This window comes from Balaenoptera physalus (genome assembly GCF_965194825.1).
Source record: "Balaenoptera physalus genome assembly, chromosome: 19".
In the NCBI taxonomy this organism is placed as follows: Eukaryota; Metazoa; Chordata; class Mammalia; order Artiodactyla; family Balaenopteridae; genus Balaenoptera; species Balaenoptera physalus.
In genome coordinates, this window is record NC_138900.1 from 16,991,515 (window position 1) to 17,017,530 (window position 26,016).

General features: G+C 56.8%; 2 protein-coding genes and 1 long non-coding RNA gene across 14 annotated transcripts; 1 reads left to right on the top strand and 2 right to left on the bottom strand.

Annotated features, from left to right (window-relative positions):
• Positions 1-1,043: 1,043 nt before the first annotated feature.
• On the bottom strand, positions 1,044-10,965 carry USF2 (upstream transcription factor 2, c-fos interacting). Of its 2 annotated transcripts, none has more exons than XM_082437085.1 (10): positions 10,409-10,965; positions 10,092-10,138; positions 9,863-9,981; positions 9,607-9,726; positions 8,960-9,110; positions 8,748-8,835; positions 8,357-8,415; positions 2,072-2,166; positions 1,794-1,922; positions 1,044-1,697 (listed from the first exon to the last, which is right to left on the bottom strand). In XM_082437085.1, exons 1-10 carry the CDS (start codon positions 10,471-10,473, stop codon positions 1,608-1,610), a joined length of 963 nt encoding a protein of 320 aa, XP_082293211.1. In that variant the 5' UTR covers positions 10,474-10,965; the 3' UTR covers positions 1,044-1,607. The 2 variants fall into 2 exon arrangements, with proteins under 2 accessions (XP_082293211.1, XP_082293210.1); XM_082437084.1 differs by having other exon boundaries at positions 9,526-9,726.
• On the top strand, positions 10,093-18,195 carry LOC309648483. Of its 10 annotated transcripts, none has more exons than XR_014256680.1 (6): positions 11,149-11,284; positions 14,486-14,538; positions 14,627-16,325; positions 16,806-17,097; positions 17,360-17,521; positions 17,697-18,195. It is a non-coding gene; the product is annotated as an uncharacterized lncRNA (long non-coding RNA). The 10 variants fall into 10 exon arrangements; XR_014256685.1 differs by lacking the exon at positions 14,486-14,538 and having other exon boundaries at positions 11,151-11,284; positions 14,627-14,808; positions 15,029-16,325; XR_014256687.1 differs by lacking the exon at positions 11,149-11,284 and adding an exon at positions 13,381-14,385.
• LSR (lipolysis stimulated lipoprotein receptor) lies at positions 11,612-26,015 on the bottom strand (the record flags this gene model as incomplete). 2 transcript variants are annotated; one of them, XM_082437082.1, is made up of 10 exons in its annotated part: positions 11,612-11,744; positions 11,839-12,473; positions 12,735-12,866; positions 12,966-13,025; positions 13,176-13,337; positions 16,431-16,577; positions 17,132-17,188; positions 19,083-19,202; positions 24,208-24,552; positions 25,733-26,015. In XM_082437082.1, the coding sequence occupies 10 exons, from the start codon at positions 26,013-26,015 to the stop codon at positions 11,709-11,711; spliced, it is 1,977 nt and encodes a 658-aa protein (XP_082293208.1). In that variant the 3' UTR covers positions 11,612-11,708. The 2 variants fall into 2 exon arrangements, with proteins under 2 accessions (XP_082293208.1, XP_082293207.1); XM_082437081.1 differs by lacking the exon at positions 17,132-17,188.
• Between the last annotated feature and the right edge of the window lies 1 nt (position 26,016).

Consider the following 26,016-nt stretch of genomic DNA (forward strand, 5'->3'; position numbering starts at 1 on the left):
ACCATGGGAAGGGGAGCTAAGCCGAGGCTGCCTGACCGCAGCAACCTCATTGTTACCCACGACCTGAACCATCTTAGAGCGCACACGGCCCAGAGGAACAGCAAACCTTGACTCCAGAGATGGCCTCTTGGCCATTTTCCCTCTCCGACTCACTCTAGGGCCATCCAGTGTTAACCCTACGAGCCTGGGGATGGTGCTGTCAAGGAATGAACTCTTCTTCCTGGCCCCGAACTGCTGCCAGGGCCCACTCAAAAAGCACAAAAATGGGGGGCCCTTGGGAAGTAACGCTGTTCCCTGCCATTTGCCTCCCCACTCACTCTACGTTAGGCTCCTCCGGCTGCACACAACCTCACTCTCAGACAGAGGGGTGGCCAGGAAAGGAGACAGGGCTCTTGGAAGGAAGAAACCAGCTGGGGGCATCTGGGATGGGCGCGGCATGGCGAGCTCAGTCAGGTGGCCAGGCCTAGATGCTGGGAGCGGCGGGAGTTGCACGGGGAGACACGGCAGCACCCCCAGCACCGCCAGGCATCACTGCATCTCAGCTCAGGCCAGGTTTCATCATCAACCAGGGGCAGGGGTCACAGCACAGGCGCCAGAGTTGCAGTGCAAGGCGACAGGCTGACGGGCCAAGCCTGGCTTCCTGGCCATTTGCCCTCCCTGGGGGTGGGGGGGCTCAAGGCCAGGCCCCACCATTGGCTGGTACAGAGGGGAGGGCATCAGCCCAGAAGAGCAGGGCCAGGAGCCAGTCCTGTTTAGGAACTGGTGACACGGAAGACCCCAGCCTCTCCTCCAAACACATGGGACATGTCCTTGACCCTGGCTCCCCCTGTCCCCCACACCACATATGCAACACCTGGGGCCTCCACGAGGCTATTCATTCCTTAATTCCTTCATCCACACAACCAACAGACTGGGTACCAGGCGGTACCGGATGGCAGGGACCAGCACACAGCCACGAACACAAGAGTGAGGCGCAGCCTTCAGGAGCCCTGCACAGACCCCAGACTCCCTCCCCACACCTGAGATGGACAGATACACAGACAGACAAGGCGGGGCCACATGGGGCCAGTTTATTGCAGTTAAATACCTCTCTCTCTCTCTATTTTTTTGTCCATTTTTTCCATAAAGAAAATTAGAACACACTCACACACCCAAAGGGGAGCAGGGTTCCAGAAACAAGAGGTGGGGTGGGACATGGCCTCCCTGCGTAGGTCCAGGCCCCAGGGCTGGCCCCCCAAAGGCTCCCCTCCTTCCCATAAGCACCCTGTCTCAGTACCTCTAGAGTCCAAGGAGGCAGTGGGGTATGGCAGGGGCTCTGTCCTCCTCCCTCTTGCCTCCAGGTGAGACCACTAGAAGTGCCAGGGCTGAGTGGGGGCCGGGAGAAGGGAGACAGACAGACGGGCAGGGAGGATATTGTTTCCAAGTTGAGGAGAGCAGTGGGCGCTTATCCACAGAAATGCATTATTTCTCCCCATTTTTTGTTAAAAATCTACTATAAAAAAACGCAGCTGGGGGAGGGGCGTCTGTCCCTCTCTGTGCTAAGGGCTGGGGAAAGGGACGGCAGGGGCCCGGAGGCGGCCCCCGCCGCACGCAAGGGGCGGAGGGCGTCACTGCCGGGCGCTCTCGCCCACCATCTCCAGGTTGTGCTGCTGCAGCTGAGCGCGGAGCACGGCGTTCTCGTTCTTCAGCTCCTCGATCTGCCAGACACGACGGGGCACAGGCAGCCAGGGCTGGCTCCCCGCGGCTTGGGGCTCCCGGGTGCGCCCCGCCCCCCTCCCAGCCCTGCCGCTCACCTGCTGCCTCAGGAGCTCATTGTCCATCTGCAGCCGCTCGGCCTCCTTGAAGGTCTCCTGCATGCGCTGGTTGGTCTGGCGCAGCTCCCGGATGTAGTCGCAGGCCTTCGACAGGATCCCTCCTTTACTCTGGGGGGTGGGCATGAGCATCAGCGGGCACCGGCCGCCGCCCACCGGCTCAGCCCCGGACGACTCCCGCCTCTGGCGGTCAGGCAGACTCTGCTCAAGGGGGTCGGGGGACGGGCCCGCCACAGCACTGAGGGCCCGAGGGCACTCACCGCTCCTGTCTTGCTATTATCTGCGTTACAATCTGGAATGATTTTTGAAAGCTGGACGATCCAGTTGTTGATCTTGTCCCTCCGCCTCCGCTCCACTGCAGCAAGAACAGCAAGAACAAGGCTATGTTCACAGCACTCCCTCTGTGCCGGGCGATTCACCTCCTAAGGCAGATGCCATGAGAGCCGAGGCCACCCAAGGTCACACCGCCAGCAAGTGCGGGGCTCCGATCTGAACCCAGGCAGCTGGCTCCAGCCCACTCCACGTCGCTCCTCAAGAGGAACCCTCAAGTGCCACACGTACCTAAAGGCAGAATCGACAGCTGGGGGGCTGCAGGGTTCGCTTTGTTTAACCTGCCCAGCGCGTTTTCAAAAATTTGAATCAACATTTAAAAATTAGGAAACTTCACCTAACAATTGGCCTCTTTTGAAAACTGGAGTTGTGGCCACAGTGGGCACGTGTTCTTGGCAGGCAAGAATGGGCCAGAGCCCTTTACACAGGACCTGGGCACCCCTCTCTAGTCCCCACGGCCCCTGCATTTGATTCTCCACGGTGCTCGGGTCTCCCCAAAGCTCTGGGCCCCATGATCCCATTTCTCTTTTCATCTTTAAAATCACGGTCTGACCACGTCTCACCTCCACTGGAAGTCCTCTTCCAGGGCCCCCGCAGCAAGTCTCAGCTTCCCCGGCTGGCACTGCAGCTCTCAGGGGCCTGGCCCGTCAGGGCACTGGGTCACCCAGAAAGAAACGCTACGAACCCTCTCTTGAAGACCAGGTTTGACAAACTACTGGCAGATTTCACTTGAAAAGTCCAGATTTGTGATTTATTTCATAAAACACCACAACCTCACTGTCTGCTGAGTTGCGGGGAAGCTGCCCCCTTCAGGCAGGACTCGGATGTGTCTTCGCCCTGCCTTCTCATCGGGCCTGTCACGACCTATGACGGCGGCCGGGGGTCTGCCTGCGCGGCAGCCTGAGACCCCTGGTTTGGCGCTCACTGAACAAAGCTATCCCAGCCCTTCGTACTAGGCACTTGCTGGGGACACACAAGAAAGCCCAGCTGCCCCTGCGACTCTCACCCACACTCTCATCCCCCTGCCAGGGCAGCCCACGGACAAATGCAGGTGGTGTCTAGAGAGGAGCGGGGACTGTAGGTGGGACCTGGCAAGGAGGGCAAAGGGGTATTTTCTCAGGGCTGGGAGACTGGGGGAGAGGTTGGGTGAGCGTGAGAAAGATGGGGTGAGCCAGAAGCATGCCCCTGACTCCTTTCCTCCGTGGAGGCCAGCCCCACCCCTCGACCCGGCTGCTCCCTCAAAGGATGGGCCTGGCCCCTAACAGGCACATCCAACTGTCTTCTCCGGGCACTTGCTCTTGCCCACTCGCTGCTGACCGGTCCTGCCAAGTACCCCCCACTTTGGCCTCGGTGACAACACCCTCCCACGTGGACTCGCTTCCTCCCTCACTCTCCTCTCTTTCCGCCGAAACCTCTCCCTACCACGGTAAGAATGGTGCCCAGTATTGAGCTTTGCCTGACCCTGGCCCCGGGGTCAGCGAGGGCACAGACCTGGGCCCCATCACTACCGCGGTGAGCGAACCTTCCCAGCGAGGACGACCCTGTCTTACGGTCTTTGGGGACTCTGTGGCCCAAAACAGCAGTGGAGCTAAGGGTCCGCCCAGGCCTGGCAGCACCGCCCACCACGTCCCTCAGCAGCGCGCTCCATTCTAGGGGTCCAGCTGAGGAGCTCGAGAGGGGATGGCTGCTCGGTTCCTTCCGCTACCCTCCCGCAGCCCGGCATTCTTGAGCCCGGGCACCGCGCTGCAGCCGCATCCCCCACACACTCCTCACTTCAAGCCGCGGGGGACAGCAGTTCGCATTTGCTTCTTCAAAACTTACTGCCTGCCCTACTGTGTGCAGGGCACTCCGCGAGGCTGAAGTCCACGGCGGACTCAACCTCTGTCCTGCTGGCACTCACAGCACCAGCGTGACATGCACGTGAACACGAGACACCGACGCCACAGGACTGTGTGTTATAACTGAAGACTGTACCGAGGGCCTGGGGAACGCCAGGGTGGAACGATGCATTCTGCATAGAGTGAGGTGGGGTATATCTTCAGAGAAGGATTTAGAAAGGAAACATTTGGGCTGGTTTCTGAGAGGAAGGACATCAGGCAGACAGGCATCAAGAAACCCAGAAACGGTGATATGGAAACACCTTGGAGGGTGCGGGGGGTGGCGCAGGGTGGCAGGAATAGATTGTAGAAACAGGTTGTGAAGCCCTGAATGCCCTGCTAGCAGGTCTGGACCTTGTCTTCTCTTCCCCTAGGGGTCTAGGCCCTCGAGTCTAGGGCCTTTCTTGGCAATGTGGTCAGGCCTGTGGCTTGGGAAGACCACTTCGGCACAATTGAAATGGAGGAAGACCAGTCAAAACCAAGGCCATGTCCATTCCTCAGAAGGCTTAAGTCACACCTATACACCGTTTAAAACACGATTTAGAAGCAGAATCTGCCAGGACTAATGGGAGAAATGGGCAAATCCACAAATGTAAGACATCAACACTCCTCAGCAATTGACAGGACAAGTAGATAAAAAAATGAGGATAGAAAACCTGAACACTGTCAGCCAACCTGACCTAGCTACCACTGACGGAACACTCCACACACAGCAGCAGATACACTGTCTTTTCAAGCACACACAGAAACTTTCACCAAAATACACCATATTTGGGGCTGTAAAAGTAAGTCTCAACGAACTTCAAATAACTGAAATTATATACATAGAATATGTTCTCTGACCACAACAAAACTCACTTAAAAATCAGTAACAAAAAGATAGCCAGAAACTCCATAAACATTTGTAAGTTAAACAACACACTTCCAAATAACCCATGGATCAAAGAAGAAATCATAAGGAAAACTAGAAATATTTTTAATTGAATGACAAGAAAGCACAACCTATCCAAATGGGATATAGCTAAAGCAGCATTGGACTGAAATTTGCAACTGTAAAGGCTTAAATTGAGAAAAAAGAAAGGCTTAAAGTCATCTTAAGAGGCTGGGGGAAAACCCCCAGCAGATTAAACCCAAATTAAGCAGAAAAAATAAATTAGTAACAGTACAAGTGGAAACCGATGAAATAAAAACAGCAACTCAAAAATCAGACTTGATATAAGGACCTGGATTTCTGGCTTCTCAGAGGTTCTGGCAGCAGTGGGCCCAAATTCTGACACAGCAGCGATGGCTGGCACCATGAGGCCACCCTTCAGGCAGGACAGACACGCAGACCCCAGTTCTCCACAGGGATCACCACTCCCCTTTCTGCCACACCAAGTATCCTGACTCCCTCAGGCCCCTGAAGCATCTGCGGCCCAGAGATGGGCCCCTGTGGCACCAAGAAATGTGGGAGAGAGGGAAAAAGGAGACAGAGCTGATTTGAGGTCCACTTCGGCACAGCGTCTCAGGGCCTGTGGATGTGAGGAAAGAAGAGGGCAGAGTTGAAGTGGCCTGGCTCTCAAGTCTGGCTGGGGTAATCATGACAGGTGTGCCTTTTGCTGCTCTGGAAAAGGGAGGCTTTGGGAAGGAGGGACAGAAGGTTCTGTCTTGGACAAGTTGAGTGTGAGGTGTTTCAAGGACAACCAGAAATGGAGATTTTGAATGGGCACTTCAAAATATGGGTGCAGAGGGGCTCCAGAGAGATGGAGCAGAAAGACAGCTTTGTGCAGTGCAGGGGGCGGGGGAAGCCCTGGGAGGACATTAGCGGGCAGTCTCTCCTTTTTGGAATCACATACTTTTCCGGATAAAGCTCGCAGACGCTCTCCCGGGAGAAACGACAAACACCGACAACCGGGGATAGGGTCTCGGGGATACTGACCATCCCTGGGCCTGATGTTTCACCCTCCTGAGACCGCTAGAAGAAGGGGCTGGACCTCAAGAAACACTAACAGCCAAAGCACTTTCCAAACCTCGCCCATTGTGAAGAGTCACCTGGGGAACTTGTTGAAACACAGACTCGCAAGCTCCCCCTCCGACCTACCCATTCAGCACCTCGTGAGGACAGCCGTGACTGGGAAGCCCTGCTCTCAGGAGCAGGCTGGAAAGGAGAATCAGAGCAGGTAGAGCAGAAAGGAACATTCCCGAAAGGAGGGAAACGGGCAGGGTCAGATGCTTGGAGCGCAGACGGGAAAGGAAGCCAGTGGATTTGGCAATGAGGTCATCAGGAGTGACCTTAAATAGAGCCATTTTGATAGAGAAATGAGCCAGACTGCCAAGGGTATAGGGAGGCCAGGCAGAGGGTGGGTCAAACACTCTGCAGGTTAGGAGAGAGTGGGCAGGCCACAGCTGGAGGGTAAGGGCAAGGTCACGAGCGAGACTGATTTTTACAGGATGAGGAGGAGTCAAGACTTCGGAGCTGGATTAATCCAGTGACAGGCAGAGTGAGAGTAGGGTGGAGGGTGGCTGGCTGGTCTCCTGAGAGAGTCGTTAGCTGCAGTCTTACCAGATGGCACACCACCCTGCTGGGGGCTCACGACTCAACGTGCTGCACCCTCACTATGAGCCTCTGGGGTAGTCGTGTGAACGCATTCTTAAGAGGACTAAACAGGCGCAGAGGTTAAGAACCAGCCTAAAGTCATACGACCAGTACGCAGTAGAGCCAGGACTGCCCAGGTAGCCAGCTGGAGACCCCTGCAACCCGTCACACCCAAAACCAAGCTCACACTCACCCCTTCCCTTTAAATGAACCTGACCCCATCAAGAAAGCCAGATTCACGAAATCCTGATTCTGCACCTTGTGCTCTTCTGCCCCACAGCTCGGGCCCCCACGAGCCCCGTTCAGGACCCGCCCTGTCTGAGGCCCACAGCTGCAGTCACCTCTTGTTTCCCTAGCCTCTGGTGCCCCATCACCCTCACCATCCAGCCTCCACACACAATCCCTCTGCTTACTTCCCCTCGAAGCAGAATAAAGATCTAGGAATGGGGACCCTGGGAGGGCCTCTGACAAGGCCCCACGTGATCTGGCCCTGGCCAGGCCACCCACGACTCCACCAACTTCCTCTTATCTTTCCTGAAACCTGCTCTTCTTCAGACACACCAAGTCTGTTCCAGCCCAGGCCTGGGTGTTTGCACTTGCTTGTCCCTCGCGGCCTGGGACTCTTCCCATTCAGGCCCCTGCTCAAGCGTCACTTCTAGAGAGGCCTACAGAGCACACTGCCGCCATAACCCTCCATCTCCTTACCCGGGCTCATCTTCCTTCACGTGACACATGACTTATGTTCCCTGACGTCTTATTGTAGCTTTCTGTAGTTTCTGTCTCTCCCACCAGAATGAACACCCTGTGAAAGCCAAGGTGTCTGTTCCATTATCTGCAGCTGTATCTGAGGCCTAGAACAGGGGCTGGCACACAGTACGTACGTGCTGAATGAATGCCTGAACTCACTGAGCAGCTTAGATCACAGCCGCGTAAGCCCACCCCTCAATCAAACACCTTTAGGACTCTCAGGCCCTCACCCTGACGTTCAAGGCCTTCCTTGACCCTCCCAACTCTCTCCTCCCAAGCACTCCACATAGAACCTCTGCTTTAACCAAACCAGCACCCACGAAGCAACCTCACTCCACCCTGCTTTCCTGTGCTTCCCTCTGCTGGACAGGCACTCCCAAAGGCCACCTCCCTGGGGGAAACGTCACCTGATCCCCCAGCCAGTGTTCAGTCAAACAGCCTGAACTACTCTTGAGCTTCCTGGACACTCCAAACTAGGCCCCAGACCTGGCACGGGGCACGTACTGCCCAGCTTAGTATCCCCCTTCAGGAAATATCTGCTGAATGATGGCTATTTGGGTGGAAGCATTCCCCTGGACATGCTCTGGCCTCAGCCAGAGACATGGACTTCTTGCAGTTTCATCTTCAGATGTGCTCTTTCTCAGACCAGAACTACTTCTGGAAGCTAGGCTGGCAGGGGCATGGGGGGCTTGAGCAAAACAGCTGCTTCGTGGGAAGGCAGGTCCAGGCGAGCCAGACCAACCCAACTTTCCAAGAGGAGCAAGAAATCCATACACGAATGTGCAACTTGCCATTTAAAATATTAGTAATTAATTCAAAGTCACTAGCCAGGCTGATAAACACGCTGCAGCTCACGCCTCCTGCCTGCTTGCTCCTGACAGTGAACCTCCACACTTCCGCTTTTCCAGCATTCGACAAGCACCTCTCACGCACTTGTCGCATGCCTGCTGATCTGCGACTCCAAGCACCGGGCCAGGCTGTGCCCGTGAGGCCCAGCAGCTCCACCCTGACCTCACCTTCATTATGCTGAGCTCTCCTTCTCTCATCCCGTGGTGTCCTGGTTCCGTCGATTTTCCTAAAAGAGAATAGAAAAAATAGGCGCATGTTACCTCCAGCCCATTGGTCCAAACGTTTATTGAGGAGTCAGACTTCAATATGATCTCTGCAGTACATATCCATATGCAGAGAGAGAAAGAGAAAAAGAAAGAAAGGGAGAGAGAGAAAGAGAGAATGTGGTATTTTCTTTACTTAAACCAAAGAAACAAAAACCAACCAAAAAATATACCAACTGCCTGCCGTGTACTCAACTGCCTGGCTCCGATTCCAGAAACACATTCCCTTCCTTGGGCCCCCACACCAGGCCCTCCCAGTGTCCCCTACTCCTGGGACCAGGTCTCCTGCACATACGGGGAGTAGGGGTGTGTCCGGGGTGCAATTGTCCTCTGCGTTCCTGTCTGAAGCACGTCCTGGGGCGTCATCATGACATAGAACTGGCCTGCAGGAAAAGTAGGGGTTAGTGCTAAAACTGGGGACAGAGTCGGAACTGGCTGGGGGAGCTTCCCTCCCTGCTAGGCCTGTTGCCTCCCCTGCCTTCCGCCCTGGCCCCTTCCTTCCTTTACCTCCAGCCTGCAAGCTCTGGTCTGTGGTCTGTACGGACACAGCCGTGGTATCTCCCACACTGGACGCTGGGAAATAGGCAAATCGTGCCTCCCCACTGACAGCCTCAGCTGCCGGGCTGCCACCATTGCTGAAGGGATTTTGGATTACAGCCTAGGGAGTAGGAGGACAGAGGCCACCCTTAGCCATCTTTGTTCCCCAATCCATCCCCTAGTTGCCATATTTGATGTTTACTGCATTCTCTAGGGAGAGTGGGGAACCCCTCTGTGTGTGCCACTCTGCCCTGTGTCTCACAGCCCTGGAACTCGACAGATACTCAGCAATCACTTAGTGAACTGACCCACTTTTAACTCTTAGAGACTTTCCTGTTACCGTGATCCCCCTTTCACAAAAAAAAAAAAAAAAAGAGGTTCCAAAGGTTTTGCCCCACGTTTCACGGTGCAGAACAGAGATTCCACCTGAGGGCCTGAAGGCAGCATCTTGGTCCCACGTGCCCCACCCCCTGGGGCTCCCCAAGAACAGAGTCAGTGTCCCTTCTCCATCCCCCCAGGGGTTGCTGGGCACCTACCAGTGGGAAGGGCGCTGCGGGACCTGGGGGCACAGAGGCAGCAGCGGGGCCGGGGCGCTGGGTGGCCCCATCCACACCCACCTGGGTCACAGCCTGCTGCCCCCCCGCGAAGGCAGCCGTAGACACAACGCTGACGGCGCCTGCTGTGTCGCCCTGGCCGTCCAGCTGACCATCAGTCACCTGGACTACGCGGTATGTCACCTGCAGGGGGCGGCAGAGAAGGAAGACCCGCGCTGGGGCCCGGGTAGGGGCCAGGTCCGAGCCCCTCCCAGTCCGCCCACTCTACCCGGGGCTCAACCCTCCACTTGCCCGCCGGTCTCCGGGCCCGCAGACTCACCTGTCCTCCATTATTCTCTGTGCGGAATTGGTACTGGATGTTGTGGTCGCCGAACGCCGCCTGCTGGACGCTGGCGATGGCCACCGCCGTCTGCTCCTCCGCCCCAGGGCCGTCCCCGCCTGCGGTCGGAGGAGGGTAGGGGGGATGGTCAGAGGTGGCGCGGGCCAGGGCGCTCCCAGTGCCCTCCCGGGCGCAGGTCGCGGCCCCGGTGGGCCCCGCGACCACTCACCTTCCTGCAGCTCGACGCCCTCCTCTGCCTCGGGTCCCTTGTCGTGACTGCGGGGAGGACGGGAAGAAGAGAGAGTCAAGGTTGCCCGCGCCCCCGCCCCTTCGCCCAGGTGCAGGGCCCCCATCCCGCCCGCTCCAGTCTGGGGCTGCGGCACCGCCAGGTCCGGGGGCCAGGGATATTCGCGCGGGTCCTCCCTCCCTCGCGGCCTCCATTTTGAGCTGGGCCCGGCGGCCGCTCGGGATCATGGCGGCCCGGCCGCCAGGCCGAAAGGCCGGGGCCAGGGCGCGCGGGGGCGCGGACCGGCCGGGCTCCCTTACCTGGCGGCGGCAGCAGCAGCGGTAGCCGAGGCAGCGGGATCCAGACCCGGGTCCAGCATGTCCATGGGGGGGTGGGGGCGGGGGGGGCGCCGGGCCCGGGGGGGAGGGGAGGGGAGGGAGGGAGGGAGGGGAGGGGGCGGGCGGCCGGGGGGGCCCCGAGCCCGGCGCTCACGCCGCGCGGCAGGAGGGGACGGAGGAGACACGGGAGCCGCTCGCGCTGATCACGGGGACAAACAGTGGGGTCATGTGAGGAGGAGATGCCGCCGCCGCCGCCGCCGCCGCCGCTGCTCCTGCAGCCGCCTCCGCCCTCTCGCCCGCCGGCCGGCTCCCGGCGGCTCTAGGCTCCGGGACGCAGCGCAGCCGCCCCCCGCCCGCTCTACGCGGCCCTCGGGCCTCCTTCCCTGAGTAGCCGCCGCCGCCGCGACTTTATTTTTTAACCCGGCCCGCCCTGGATGGCCGCAGCCTCTCCCCTGGGTCGCCGGCTCGCGCGTCCGCCGCCCGGCCTGGCCCAGTGCGGCGGCGGATCGCTGCTGCAGCCACCGCCGCTTTCTATTTTTTCCCCCTTTTTTTTCCTCCTTTACTTGAGCTGCGCGCGCGCGCGGCGGCGGCGGCGCGAGCCCGAGGCCGACGCGCGCGGGGGGAGGGCAGCCCCCGGGGAGCGCGCGCGCTGTCTGTCTCCGATGGAGGGCGGGCGCGCGGGCCCGGGTGTCGGCGGGGCGCGAGGTCGCAGCCGCCGCTGCCTCCGCGGCCGCCGCCCCGGCACCCGCCGGCGGGCTGCCCGAGTGGTACGCGGGCCCGGATGGAACGCCGGGGAACCCGGAGGAGGGGCTTTGGTCGCCGGGAACGAGGCAGGCGGCTGGGTTCGGAGACAGAAAAGTAGGTCGGGGGGGAAGGGTGGATGGGAAGAGGAGCGCGCACGCGCGCCCCCGGCGGCCGCGCGGAGGTGCGCGAAGGCGGGGGCCCGAGGCGCATGCGCACGTCTGGGCGGGGCCGGGGGCGCGCACGTCTGGGCGGGGCGGAGCCAGCGTGGGGCACGTATTCTTGGCCGCCGAGAGACGGAGAAGGCAGAGCCGGTCCTTTCCTCCTGGATCAGGACGCAAGTCCCAAGAGAGAACTGGACATGCGGCCTTCTGCAGACACACACAGCAGCTGTCCGGGCTCCCCACCTCGCGCAGCAAAACAAACGCTTCCCTCCAGACTTAGGACTTGTGATCATAAGTTTTATTAGTCTTAGGAGAAGATCATCAATAGTTCCTCAAATTTTAAAAAAAGTACAAAAGTTACATACAAAACGTTGAGATCAGACGACTAAACTTTCCCGACTCAGGCCCAAGTTCTGCAAGGGAAAAAGAAAGAAGGATGTGAGCTGGGGAGGACTGGAGAAGAGGGTCCAGGAAGGCTCTTAGAGCCAGGTAGGGCCGTCCACTCACCTTCTTAAGCCTCCGCTCCCGTGAGGCCTGGGAGTCAGTCTCAGAGTAAGGGGGAGGCGCCGGAGGGTGGTAGGCTTCCTCTTCTTCCTCCCTGTAAGGTCTCCTTCTCTCCGCTGGCCCCTTTTTCCTCAAGGCCTCTTCTAGTAGCTGCCCATCATATTGGGGGTCCCCAGACCTGGAGCCATCATCTGGAAGGTCCCGGGAGGGGTGGTAGCGGGCCCTAGGGTCCGCATGAGGGCGGCCTCTAGACCTGAAGTCATCATAGTAGGGATCCCGGGAGTGTGGGAAGTGCCTTGAGTCGTCTTGGTCTTGGTCGTAGTCGTAGAGGTCATCACGGCTGCGGCTTCGGGGGGGTGCACGGGCCCGGCCTCTCCTCCCACTACTTGGGGGAGACCTCCCTGATTCAGCGGAGCCGGGCCGGGCGAGGTCATCTAGAGCATCCACAGAACGGGCTCGGGGCCGCCCGGCCCCCCAGCCACTCCCTGGCCGGTCCAGGGGGGGCTCTTGTTCCCACCTCCTCGAACTCCGGGGGGAGTGGTGACCCCATTCCTCGTCCCGGATCGGGGTGAGGGCAGGGCCCCGGGAAGGCCGGGATCTCCAGTCGTCCTCATGGAGGGAGGTGACTTCACTCATGGCTGTGGGAAGGAAGGTGTCACTGGTGGGAGGAGGTCAGGACCTAATGTCAGGAGCCCTGTGGTCCAGCAGTGTCACCCACTTGGCTCATATACTCTCAAGGGGGCCCTAGGCTTTTCATCCGTTTAGTGATGATCATACACTTCACTTCACTGTGGCCATGGTAGGGAATGAGGGATTGTGTCCAGGATTTGGAGCAGGTATCAGGGAGATATGTTTCCCCCAACCCCCACAAGAATCCCTCAGACCCCAAGGCTCCTCACCTCGCTCTACACGGCCATTTGGGGGACCAGGTCGAGAAGAGTCAAAGTTGGCCAGCTCCTTCTCCATGTAGTACAGGACCCGCATGGAGTCGTCCTGCTGGTTGGCCTGAATCCTATAGCCACTACGGATTTCTAGGGACAGGAGTTGGAGATGATCAGTTTGGGAGGTTGGATGCTGACCAAGCCCCCTCCCCTACAGGCATGTCCAACCTCATAAGGATTGGTTCTCACCAGAGGTCACGTTGCTGTCTGTGTCACGAAGCAGGGGTACCTGGGAGCTGTGGCCACCAACTGGGGGAGACTGGCTGTCAGGAGCAAAACCCTGCACTCCCAGCCCCCTCTCCTCTGCCCCCAATCCCCCCTTCCAGCCCCAGACCCCTTAATGGCCAAATATCCAGCCTACCCCCTGCCCCAGCTGCTCCTGGCTCCCCCCGACCTCACCTGAGCTATTCCTGTCGAAGTCTCCAGAGTACCCGTTGTACAGAGGGCCCATGGGAATCATGGCTGGGGGCGGCGGGGTCTTGGCAAGGGAGAGGTGGGCATAGGTGCTGGGGGCGTAGATGCTTGGGACGCCTGAGGTGGCAGCTTTGCCTGCAGCATACACTGGGGAGGACACACATAGCATGAGAAGGCCCCCAGGGGCCACATGCCTTCTTCCCACCCCACCTCCCCCCGTCCCCCCCCCCCTCCCCGGGCTGAGGAGCTTCCCTAGGTGCTTGGTTGGTTTCTGCAGGGTCCCTGAGGTTAGGGGACATCAGCTTCATTGAATACACACCTCCTGTGCCATTCCTCACAGAAGTTTCAGGATGGGGGTGCATATTGGCAGCCGGCAGCCGGCGGCCCTGATCTGGTAGGCCAGTATGTTTTGTTTGACAGTTCGATGGTTTGCCAACATCTGACAAGGTTTTACATCAAACTCTCCTGCCAGCTTATCACAAGGTGCGGCCACCCTGGACCTACATTCCTACAGAGCAACAGGGGCAGAGGCGCCCTATAGATAAAGCTCACAAGCCGGAAAACAAGTATTCCCTTTGGCAGCTGAGCCCTTGCTCTAGAAAAATGGATCATCTTGCGGGGGGAATCCCATGCCTGCTCCCCTCTCACGCCTGCTCGGTCCTCCCCACAGGGTCTTGCAGACCCAAATGTGATGGGACTCAGTCTGAGGCAGGAGCTTGGGAGCCTCAGCGTTCACTCGCCTCAGCCAAGCGGCACAGCGTCTCCTGTAGTGTTTCCCACTTGGGGGCTGCACCCACCCCGCCCCCGCCTGGTTCTAGGCTTGACAGCTCAAGGGCAAATCTTCCTCCTCTCCCTGCCACCTTCCTCCCCAGGCAAGAGGCTGGGTTCTGGTGGCTGCTTTGAGGCAAAAGTCACGGGCCTGGGCAAGTCACTTCCTCCCTGGGACTCCAGCAGGAAGATGGAGTGGGGAGATGGGCTCAGAAAGCTCCCTTCACCTCTGATTCAGTTGGGAAGCAGAAGGCTCAGTGCTCAGCCCCACCCCACCCAGCCCCGAAGAAGCCCTTCAGCGGCTCAGCTGATGTGCCCTTTTATATTTAACTGTGGGAGATGCTGCTCCAGGACAGCTCAGCAGGACTGTGGCTGTGACAGAAACAACAGGGCCTCCGGCAGGGAGTTAATGGGACCTCGGTTTGGGGTAACAGGGTCTCAGGATGGAGGAAATGGGGCCCTGGGACTGGCATTTGCAGTCCTGGTCTCAGCCTTAATTAGTGGGGTAACTGCAAACTTGTTTGCAGCCCTTGGGGATTCCACCCGACCTGTGAAATGACCAACACCCACCGCCCAAGCAGTAAGCAAGAAGCTCTCACTAAAAATGATGAGAGGGAGAGGGGATGGCCAGCACGGGCCTCCAGAGAGCAGTGGATTTCTTTATTCAGGGCCGCGATGAAGCAGGTTGCCCACCGCTGAGTTCAGTGACCGTAAAGTTAGCCAGCATGGACTGAGACGCGGCCCCGTGCTGGGCCTGCATTCACAGTGCTCCCTTGATGCTCACGACGCCCCCGTGACGGCGGGACCCTTGCAGAGAAGGAAACCAGCGGCTCGTCTGAGGTCACATGGTGTGAGTGGCAGGGCTCTGATTTACCAACGCTGACAGCAGCAATGTCCAACAGCTAGTGGGCGGGGAACACTCTATGTAGGCCAAGCCCCGCAGTTAATGCGGGACACACCGGGTCACCGGATCCCAACTCACCCTGTACAGCGGGCTCTACCATGGCCCCATTTTACAGAGGAGGAAACGGGGGCTGAGAGGGGAGGTCATTCACTGGGCTTCCCAACAGGTAAGGTGTCCAGCCAGGCCTTAAACCTCCACCTGCCCAAGCTTGCAACAACTGCCTATGATTTTACCTGGACCATATTACACTGGAGTTATGGCACGTGGAAACCTTAAATATAAGGATGCCAACACACAGCCATCTGAGCTACATGGGTAATTCTTTCCACCACCTTGGCCTAGAAATCAGCAGGTGCCAGGAGAGGGGCAGGTCTGTCCCTCTTTTGGTCTCCCATAGTCTAGGTGCTCCTAACACGTAAAGTTATTTATTTCTATCTACCAATATCATCTGTTCATCAACTAAAGATATGGTGAACTTGACAATGATGAAGGAAAAGGTGAGGTGCCCGCACTAAGAACTAGTCGGGAAGTGTGCTTTCATGGCCCACTTTCAATACAAGGAACAAGAGAGCAAATATGTCTGAATATAAGAAAGTAGCCAGTGTAAACTTCCACGTCAGAGTTGATGAAAATCGTCATGCGAACTTCCCAACAACTTGAGTGCACAGGTGCCGGTTCACCCAGATGCTCTCTGGAAGGCAACCAGGGAACCGGCAGTGCTGAGGTCCCTGAGGAAGGGGAACGGGGCAGCTGGAGGAGGGAGACTCTCTCTTCCTTTCCACCCCTGTTTTGTTTGCTGCTTCTCCCTCCATCTCTGGTCCCACGTCTAATCCCAGGCCTGCAGGTACCCACTCTGAGGCGCCGGATGTGTCCTGAAACGGCATCCGTGGGAAATCCGGAGTGCTTGTGTGGATGTGGGTTGTTAAAAGATGCTTAAATTTGCTGGGGCTGTAAACCTCGTTTGGTTTCTCACCTTTTTCACTTAGATTTTGTTTTTATTTTTTATTTTTTTGGCCATCCCGCGTGTCATGTGAGATCTTAGTTCCCCAACCAGGGATCAAACATGTGCCCCCGGCAGTGGAAGCGTGAAGTCTTAACCATTGGACCGCCAGGGAAGTCCCCAAGATTTCGTTTTTAAAGGGAGTTTTACTTTCCGGTGAATAATGTTTTGTACTATTTGAATTTTTTTTTTTTTTTTAACCACGTGCATAAATTATACTTTCAAAAGGAAAGACTCAAAATAAATGAAAAGTAAAAAATAAGTGAAGAGCTGAAGTATGTAAATGATCATCTAAAACAGCAGGTCCTCCTTGGCCCACTTTCTCCCAAATTGCTCCCCTCAAAACCTCCAGACCAGGACTTCCCTGGTGGTCCGGTGGTTAAGACTTTGCCTTCCAATGCAAGGGGAGGCGGGTCAGGGAGCTGAGAACCCACGTGCCTCAGGGCCAGAAACCTCCAGACCGGTGAGTGGCACCGTCCCGGGAGGCAGGCAGACGGCCACGTCCTCTCCTTGGGCCCAGGAGGGAGGCCGGGCGGGGGCGGACACGCGAGGGGCGAGGGGCACTTACGGGCCTCTGGGCAGCAGCACTTTTCGGGGCAGCAGGGGCACCTGACGTAACAGCAGCAGGTGTGGGGGCAGCACTGACACCAGCAGATGCCCAGCAGGAGGAAGACGAGGAAGGCAGCCAGGCAGACCACGACCACGAACAGCCAGTCTGCGGAGAGACAAGAGCAGGCCCTGAGCTGGGAGGCCAGGGAGGGGACAGGGATGCGGGCAGCGGGGGCCATGCGGAGTGAGGGTGGGGCAGGGGCCGTCTGCACAGCTCTCCGGGAAGCTGCAGCCCTCGCTGGAGTCTCCACACCAGGGGCTGGCGCGCAGCTGCAGAGGGACGCCCGCTCCTCTACAACCCAGGCCGGCCCCAAAGTTAGGGAACTCTCCCCAGGCTCATCTGGACAAGGCAGTGAACGCAAGGCGACCCGGCCGGAGCAAGATAGGCTGTAGCCTTGAGAGGGGACAGAGAGCCAGCTGCCCAGATCCCGACCCCCAGAAGAGCACTGCAGGCACCAGTCACAGGAGCCCCCTGCCTACACCCCAGGCCCCTCGTCAGCCAGCCCAGCCCAGCCCACAGCCCAGAGCCAGGTCACTAGATGCCGCAGAGCCGGAGTCAGGCGGCATTATTAGTGGGGTCTGAGTGAGTGGCGTTTAGGGTGGGGAAGAATACTTGGACTGAAGCGGTAAGTGGTGCATGGGGGACTCCACCCCCCCTACCTTCCATGGGCCCCGCCTGAAAACCGGGTAAGAGCTCAGCCACCCCAGAGGTCCTGCCTGGAGGGACAAAAGAGAGACAGATTATGCTGCCCCTGCCCTGAAGCCCAGCTCCGGGGTCATCAGGGTGGAGGTATGCCCTGCAGAAGAGGTGGGGTCGGTGGACTAGGAGGGTCCTAGCATGTGGTTCCTGCCCCCATCCCCCCATCCTACATGGGTGCTGTTTTCCAGATTTCCATCACATAATTCACTCACTCTCTCCCGCCACGGGGGATTCTATTGCCCAGAAGGGTTCCAGGATATATCCCATGGGTTCTGAAGGATCGACCTCAGTTTGGGACTCCATCTCTTCCACACACATGGGTCCTATCGCCCCAAAGGGTTCCATCCCAGGTGAGTGGGGCAGTCCCTGTTCCCCCAGGCACAAGAGGCATGTTATGCTAGGGCCCATGAAAATGTTTTATTTTAAAATCTGAAGAAAACAATATGACAATACTGAATATGTAACAATGACTTGTCTTTATAACAACAACACAATCATAAAATATAATTTTTTTTTTTAATCCAGAGGAAGAGGCCCTTGAAGGCGAAAGTGCCTACAACCCATAAAAGTCACAGTATGGCCCTGGTTCTCTGCCCACCAGGGTCCCCTACGCAAGTTTCATGGCATAGCTAGTGCCTCCTTTAGGTGCCGCCCGGCACTCTGTGCCCCGCGAGTGCTGTATCTCAGGGACATCTGCACACCCGCCTGTACACCAACAAAGCTCTATCCAGAGCTCAGCACCCCATGCCACATGCCCCTAGGAGAAGGTTCTAGCATGTAAACCAGCGGTTCTCAAAGTGTGGTCCTGTCTGGGAGGCCAAGCCGCTCTACTGATAACACTAAGCCATTGTTTGCCCTTCTCACTCTCCTTCACCAGTAGAGGTGCAGGCAGGGGAGCTTTCCACAGGTTCCATCACATGTGATGATGTCATTTGCTCTAATGGTAAAGGACTGTGTGCTTGTGTGCCAGATTCAATTTCTAATATGTTAAACAACTATAAATATAACCCACAAAAACTTAAAACTTCTTTGAGATCCTCAATAATCTTTTAGAGTGTAAGTGGGTCCTGCGACTAAACTTGAGACATGCTGATGTAGACTGTGCATTTTACCAAAGAACACACAGAGTTCTCTGGGTCCCTGGTGCATGCATTCTGTCACCCAGACATGAACTCTGTTGCATGATCTGAGCACCCTGGAGCGTGCTCCCCCATCATGTGCTCGTTCACACATGCGTTACCTTGCATCACGCATGGGATGATGGCAACGTGCGACCTGGCAGCATCTCACATACAGCACACACCACGCGAGACTGTATGTGTCCGCTGAGAACAGAGCGTCTGGCTGACGGCAGCATCCCTTCCACACATGGCGGGGGGGGGGGCCTCACAGCCGGGCGGGGGCTGCTGGCGGGTACCCCAGCCTGCCCCTGAGCTTGTAGAGGCAGCCGAGCTTAAGGGGAGCACTAACCATGCAAGCCACGCAGTGCCATCCCAGCAGGGCAGAGGGCCAGGTTCCCGCGCTCTGGCAAGGGACTCCGGGGTGAGAGGTGGCCCTGGGGGTGGGGCAGAAGCCTCCTCTCCATCACATACGCCATCAACCCTCCTCGCTCGCTGCCCATCAACTCTAACCATTTCTGTATTTTTAAAAACTGAGACTGGGAAGAGGTAGAGTCCCCATTTCTCTCCACTCTTGGTTTGGCTCTGGCTTATCTGAAATGTTGCAGCGGGCGAGGGGTCCCTACCCTGCCTGGGGTGCAGGGTACAAATAAGCCCAAGTGACTGGTGGTGCTGTGAGGGGAGAACAGAGCAGGCAACAGAGCCCAGAGAGTGAGCCGGAGGGCAGAGAGCAGAGACACAGCAGTGGCAGAAGAAGCCCCCGACCCCGTCCCTCAGGGCCCAGCCCACTCACCGAGGACGATGAGCTCTGCGAAGGCCTCGTTGTTCCCCTGGAGGTCCTGGGCTGAGACCACAGAGCAGTAGTACACACCGCTGTCCCCCCAAGCCGTCTGGTCAAAGGTCAGGTCAGCATCTGCGTCAGGAGGAGACGTGTGAGGGCACCTCGGGGGAGGGGTGCCTGATGCCTGCAGCCCCCGCCATGAGCACGTGGGGAAGGGGGCTGCAGACGGACGAGTGAAAATTGAATCACTCATACCAAGGGCGCGCGACCTCTTAGGCTCGGTTCTGAACACTTAACGCGGGGAATTTCGAGAAGGCTGTCAGGTGGCGCTGTTATCTTCCCTGTCTTGTAGAGAAAAGAGGTCTGGTGAAATTACTGATGAGCCGTACAACCGTGGCAAAAACCAGGGTGGCGGGGCTGGGACGGTCTGACTCCAGAGCCAGCACTTCAGGCTGTCCCGCGTCCCAAAGCAAAAGTCGACTCCCGGACACGACCCACCACGGAGCCTAGTGCAGACCCAGGGGCCTGGGTCCTGGATAAGGAGGCAAAGATAAACAGGCCAGATTCCAGGAATCAGGAGCCGCCCAGGCATGAGAAGGCGGGGATGTGAGGGAGACACTTAGACCAGTTCCCTCGTCCTCCAGCCGCTTCCAGGTCAGGCCCAGGGCTTGGGGACGCTCCGTGAAGCAGTCCCGGGCAAGGAGCCTGTTAATTACACCAGAAAAGAGTTTCCGCACATCCGGTTTCCTCTCTGCTCCTCAGGCCCTAATTAGTTAAATCCCTCCAGCCATTCACCAGGGACCAGGGCGGGACAGGGTGTGAGGTGGGGCTCTCGGGGCCACTCCACCTTAGGCCCCTGGAGGACAGGAGGTAGGAACAGGCCAGAGACAACACCCCCAGAGGCCCACAGCCTTTCTCCCCAGCTGCTCTGGCTCTCTGGCTCCCTCGGACCTGCCTACCACCTTGCCCCACGGACCCCCTGCCCTTCCCCAGGACAGTTCCGAGGGCAGCCACTGCGTGCGGCCCAGTCCACAGCACCTGGGCATCAGTCAATTGCCAAAGGAATGAAAGAACCGGAGCCTCCTTCATTCTTTGGAAGGAAGACCTCACATCCATAGAAAAGCCTCCTCTCAAGGTCTATCTACACCATTCCAAACGCCTTACCCTGGCTCACAAGGCCCGTGCAGTGACACGGCCACTGGTCGCCAACCCAGCCTCATCCCTCCCACTGTCCTTCACTCACGAGACTCCAGACACACTGGCCGCCTCACTGTCCCCCCACGTGCTGGGCTCACAACTGCCTCAGCCTGCGCTCCTGCTGTCCCTCTGCCTGGCTCTGTGTTCTCAGACCCTCAGAGGGCTGGTTCCATCCTGCTGGCACAGCTCCCCTGCCAGACTCTGCCTAATTATATCAGCCAGCTTAGGGGCTGACTGGCCATGATCCCATCCCCAGGAGAAAGCGGGCTCCAGGCAAGCAGAACCTGGTCTGTCTTGGTCACTGCTGAGTCCCCCAGGGCCTGGCCAGGATCTGGAAATGAACCCCTTCCCTCCTCATGCTGACCTTCCTTAGTGTTCCGGGCACGTGGCTATATTCGAATAGGCGCTTGATACAGTCATTCGATATGTGACACACGATTACTGAATGCATCTGATGATGTTCCAGGGAGTAAATGAGGCACCTGGTGTACTAAAGAGCAACAGTTCTCAAAGTGTGATCTGTGGGACCTGGGGTTCCCCAAGACCTTTGCAGGGGATCCCTGAGGTCAAAGTTATTTTCATAATAATAGTAAGATATTTGCCTTTTTCACTTAATCTCATGAGTGTAGTGTGGAGCTTTCCAGGGGCTACATGTGTGTGTTATCACAATACATTGAATGCAGAAGCAGCTTTGAGAATCCAGCTTCTATTCAGCCAGACTTTAAGGAGATGTGCAAAAATAGAAAAGCAATGCCATACATTTTCATTAAAGTTTTTCATTTGGAAAATACGGTTATTTTTTCATAAAAGTATGTTATTTATACTAATCTATAGAGTTTATTATCATCAATTAAAAATTTTTTTTTATCTTCTCAGTTTTCTAGCTGTAAAAACAAAGCTCTTTGAGGACCTCAGTAATTAAGAGTGTAAAGAGGCCCTAAGACCCGCCCTAAGACCCACACGTTTGAGAACCACTGCTATAGAGGACAGGTATGAACCCCTGCCCTTACATGGCTCAGATCCTAACTGGCAAAGAGAGACAAATAAAAAATTTAAACATATCGAGGATCAGATGGTGGTAAGCAGTACAGAAGGCAGACAGGAAGTGCCTCTGTTGTAGAGGTGGGGACTGTGCGGAGTTTAAGTGACCCGAAAGGTAGGGTGACCTTGGGCGCAGATACTCCCCTTCGTGGTCACGTATCCAGCCCCCAGCTATTGATCTCTTACTATGTGCTGGGTCCCTCTGCATATGTTCTTTCATGGAATCATCCTAAAACTCTAACCTACATTCTCCCAAATCCTCCAGATTCTCCATAACACCCTCTTGGCCCATCATTTTTTCCACTTGTACCTTTAAATCAAACTCTAAAAATGCCTCTCCAAAACCAGAACCCAAAAGCAGGGCCCCACCCAAAGCCAGAGGTGGGCGGGAAGGCAACCCCTAGGCCAGCAAGAGCTCCTAGGCCAGAAGCTAAACTCTGGGCTCCAGTGGGCCGGATCTGGGTCTCAATGCGTTTTGTTTGGCCTGCACAATGTTTTCAAAACCCATGAAAAATACCACTTTCCGGCTTCTTTTGATCAGTTCTAAGGCCTGGGCCCACCTCCTTCCTGCAAGGCGCACCCTGTTCCCAGTCTATGTCTGGTCCTGACATCACCTGGGCTGGGCATTGCTCTAACTGTTTTAGGTGCAAGGAGAAAATGCCGGGTCTCCAATTGGGAACAGGAGCTGGGCTTTCCTCCACCTCCCTGGGCCTCTGGTTCCTCATGTGCACACAGCAGAGGCGGCCCTGGTGATCTCAGGAGGGTCCCATGAGCTCTCAGGTCCAGCGCTACTGAGTGGGGGGCATATGGGCCCCAAGCAGCCTGAAGAGGTAGAAACAGGGCCCCAATCCAGGCACCCACATCACCCAAAGGAAGGAAGAACGGAAGGGGAAGCGGGACCCACCAAAGCTGAGGGACACAGCTCTGGTTTTCCCAGGACGACTTTCACTTTTAAAACCTGGGCCATTGGTGACCCTAGGAATTCCAAAGGGAACTCTGCTTTTCTCCATCCTCAAAGCTGAAATGGAGGAAGCTCCCATGGCTACTGGGCTTCCTGAAAGGACATACGCACAATGGATGTTTACAAATCATGGCCTATATCAAACATGGGCCCAGGTCAAGGCAACTTGAAAGACCTGGGCCTGTGGGGCCTCTGGAGCAGGAAGAATCTGCCCCAGATAGAGCCTGAAGGTCACTTGAGTTCTGGACTCAGCAAACGGGGCACAATTCCAGCCAGCCTTCAAGGGCACTCTCAGGGCTGGAGCCGTCCTGACAGGGCTGTCCGGTCATAACCTGGTCCAGGCTGGAGAAGTCCCTGGATTATGGGGTAGGGGCCTACACAGGTTGAACCCGCAAGAAGCCGTTTATCCACAAGAACAGCAGGATGCTTCGGGCTCGCTGCCCATGGAAATTCAGAGCCAGCAGGGCCAGTCCCTCCCCAAAACAAGACTGACACGCTGGGTCCCTGCCCGTGGTCTAGACAGAGGGTGGGAAGGACTGTGCTCCAAGGCCTGGTCTCTTGGAGTCTGCAAAGGGATGCCCCCTTCCCTCCTCTGCCCCCAGGCCCATGATTGAAACTCTAATCCTTGTTGAAGCAGGTGAGCCTTCGTCCCTCACCCACTGCTGCCCATCACCCTCCTCTCTGCCGGCTAGATTCTTTAGGGCGCAGTCCCAGTTCCTCTTCAAATCACATTTGCAGCGGTTTTAAGGGGTGAGCTCCGAGTCATGATCACATATCACCCAGGTCTGTTTTCTTTGTAGCACTTTGCAGCACACTCTGAAATTCTCTTACTCTTTCTTTATCTGCTTGTTTGTTGCCTGTCTCATCCCACGAGAACATCACCTCCTTGAGGACAGGGATCTTGGCTGACCTGATCACCCCTGTAGCCCCAGCACTGGTTACCATAGCTTCTGGCACTTAGAAGATGTCCCATAAATACCAAATAAATGGATGAATGAATGAACGGCTTCCCCACTGCCCTTTACCTGGTTCCAACAGGCACCTCCTATCAGCAGCTAGCATTCTTGTGAAGGACAAGGGTTCTCAGTGCTGCCTGAGTTCAAATCCCAGCTCTAGCCCTTTACTGGCTGTGCACCAAGACAAGCTACTTGATCTCTCTGTGCCTCAGCTGTCCTGAATGTAAAATGTGGGCATAAAGCACCTGGCAAGTTGTGGGCTTTCTCCATTAAAATCCCTCACCCCTTCGGTTCACTCCTGTTACCTCCTCAGTGAGTTCTTTGCTGAACGCCCTGGGCAAGCAAAGGGGTTACTAGCTTGAAGACTAGACCCAAAGTGTCTGACTTAGAATCCCACCAGCTGTGTGACCTTGTGCAAGTCACTTTACCTCTCTGGGTCTTTGTAAAATGACAATAACAGAATCTACCCACTCAATTACTGTGGTCTAAATGAGTTAATCCATGTCAACCTGGATTACAGCCTAGCACACAGGAGGCTCTTTATGAGTTGTTACTTATATAAATTCTACTTATTATTGCTGATATTACTAGTATTATTATAGAACCCCTGCCTCTCTCTCCATTACCCACTTTTCTTTATCTTCAAGCACTTGATAGTATGTGTTGTGTTTATCTTATTTGTCTCCCTCACTGGAATTCAAGCTCCAAGAGGGACGGGATTTGATGATTTTGTCTACTGCTGTATATCCAAGGCCTCAAACGGTGCCTGGTATATGTTAGGTGCTCAATAAATCTTTGCTGTTAAATAAAGGGATGGACGGATGGGTAGAAGGAAGGATCCCTCCCTCTGTCAATCCTTTCAGACACTGGTGCTGACGAGCTTCCAGGTGGGGACTCCAGGTTGGGCATGAGGAAGCCGGCGCCACCACCCAAACCAGCCCCAGCCCATCCCCTGCCTTTCCCCCCTCCCCACCCCACGTACTTCCTGTGATGGTGATCCTCCGGCCCTGGTAGTAGTCTCCCAGGGTCACGGCATTGCCCTGTTTGGTGGCCACAACCCTGACGGTGCGCACGCTGTCCTGGCACTCCACATAGGGGTTGTAGCCCGGGTTACCAGCCGCCAGCTGGGCGTTGAGCTGGTTGTCAACACTGGCTGGGGAGAAGGCATCAGCGATGCGGTCCCGGCAGAAAGACTTGTACTTCCAGATCACGATGGGCGCCGTGGGGGTCGTGGTCGACTGGTAGGTGCAGGGCAGGGTCACGGGTTGGAATAGAATCACCACATGGTAGGGTTGTGACACAGTCACCTGGATGGCGCCGGCAGGGGCTGAGGACAAGGAGAGTCAGTAGAGGGACCGCTGTGAGCTCAAGGAGGTGCTTCAGCAGGAAGGAGTGACATTACTTGTCACCAGCTTGACATTTACAAGTGTACGGTTTTACAGAGCACCTGGCACACATTGTTCCTTAATCCCCAAGACCGGTGAGGTGGCTCCGATAATCATGCCCGTTTTATAGACCCAGGGGGCTGAAGTGGCCGGTGCAAGGTCACATGGCCAGATGCCTTGGAACATCCTGTCCACCCCTCTTCCCAGAGTGTGGCCTCTGAACCGCCCCAGCCCCCTCTTCCCTTGGCCATTCTGTCATGGAAAGGGCCTCTCTGTGGCCTGTACAGGCAAGCCCAAATGGCCCCCCACAAAGCCCACAGTGCTCAAGGCCCCCCCTTCAAAAACAACCACCAAGTGTTCCAAGTTACTCCAGGTTCTGTGAATTTGGAGGGGGGGATTTTGGAGTTGTTTGGACTGCTTTGCATACAACAGTTAAAGCCCCCCTGTAATGTCTCCACCAGCCTCCCACCTCACCCCACCCAAAACCATCTCAAATGAACACGCCAAAAGCGCTTGCTGAAAAATAAAGTACCTCTGATACCCTCACCCAAACAAACATCAGATACAGCAGAAGATGGTTTCCAGACAAGTCCGTGAGTCCCTTCCACCAGACTCTTACGCACAGATACTTCGGACGTGGTTGGGTTGGGGGGTGGGGAGTTTCCAATACCGCACCCACCCAATGCCTGGGCGCTGTTTCTTGATCTCTCCCCCTGGGAATCGTCTACTCCAACCCTCAAGTGCCTTCTCCCCGTTACCCCAAGACTTAGAAATCTCGGCGGGCTACCGATCCCTCATCCCGGCCTTTCCCAGTGATCGGTGGTCCTTCACCCCTACCCCACAAAGGGTCCCATTCTCCTTGCCGCTCCCGGATTCGCTGTCCCGGGAGTTTCATTTCCTGTTATCCCTGAACAAGGGCGGGGGAGCGCTCTCAGGCACGTATAGGGCATTCCTCTCTGGCACACAAGGGATCTCCGGAGACCTTGGGGATCAGGAGGTCTTAGTCTCTGCGCTCCCCCTCCCCCAGTTCTCCCGCCTCCTGGGCAGTGTAGAACTCCATCCATCGCCCTTCTACAGTGCCCTCCCGCCGTTCCGCGGCACCAGGGGCCCCGCTCTCCGTACCTGTGCACAAGGTGCCGAGAAAGAGCCACACGAAGACGACCGTGCCCCAGCCCGGGGTGGCCGGGCAGGAGCTCAGCCGCCCACAGAAAAGGCGGCGGGCCAAAGGCGCCATCTCGCCGGTCTGGGCGCGTCGGGCCCGCGCGTCCCCTCCCAGGTACCGGGAGGGTAGGGGGCGCGGCGCGCACCAAGACTGGGAGGGGTGCCTGCTCCTCCCCTTCCTGCTTCCGTTCCTTGTTCCTATTCCAAGCCCACCCTGTTCTAGGATTTTAACTAGAGGAAACATC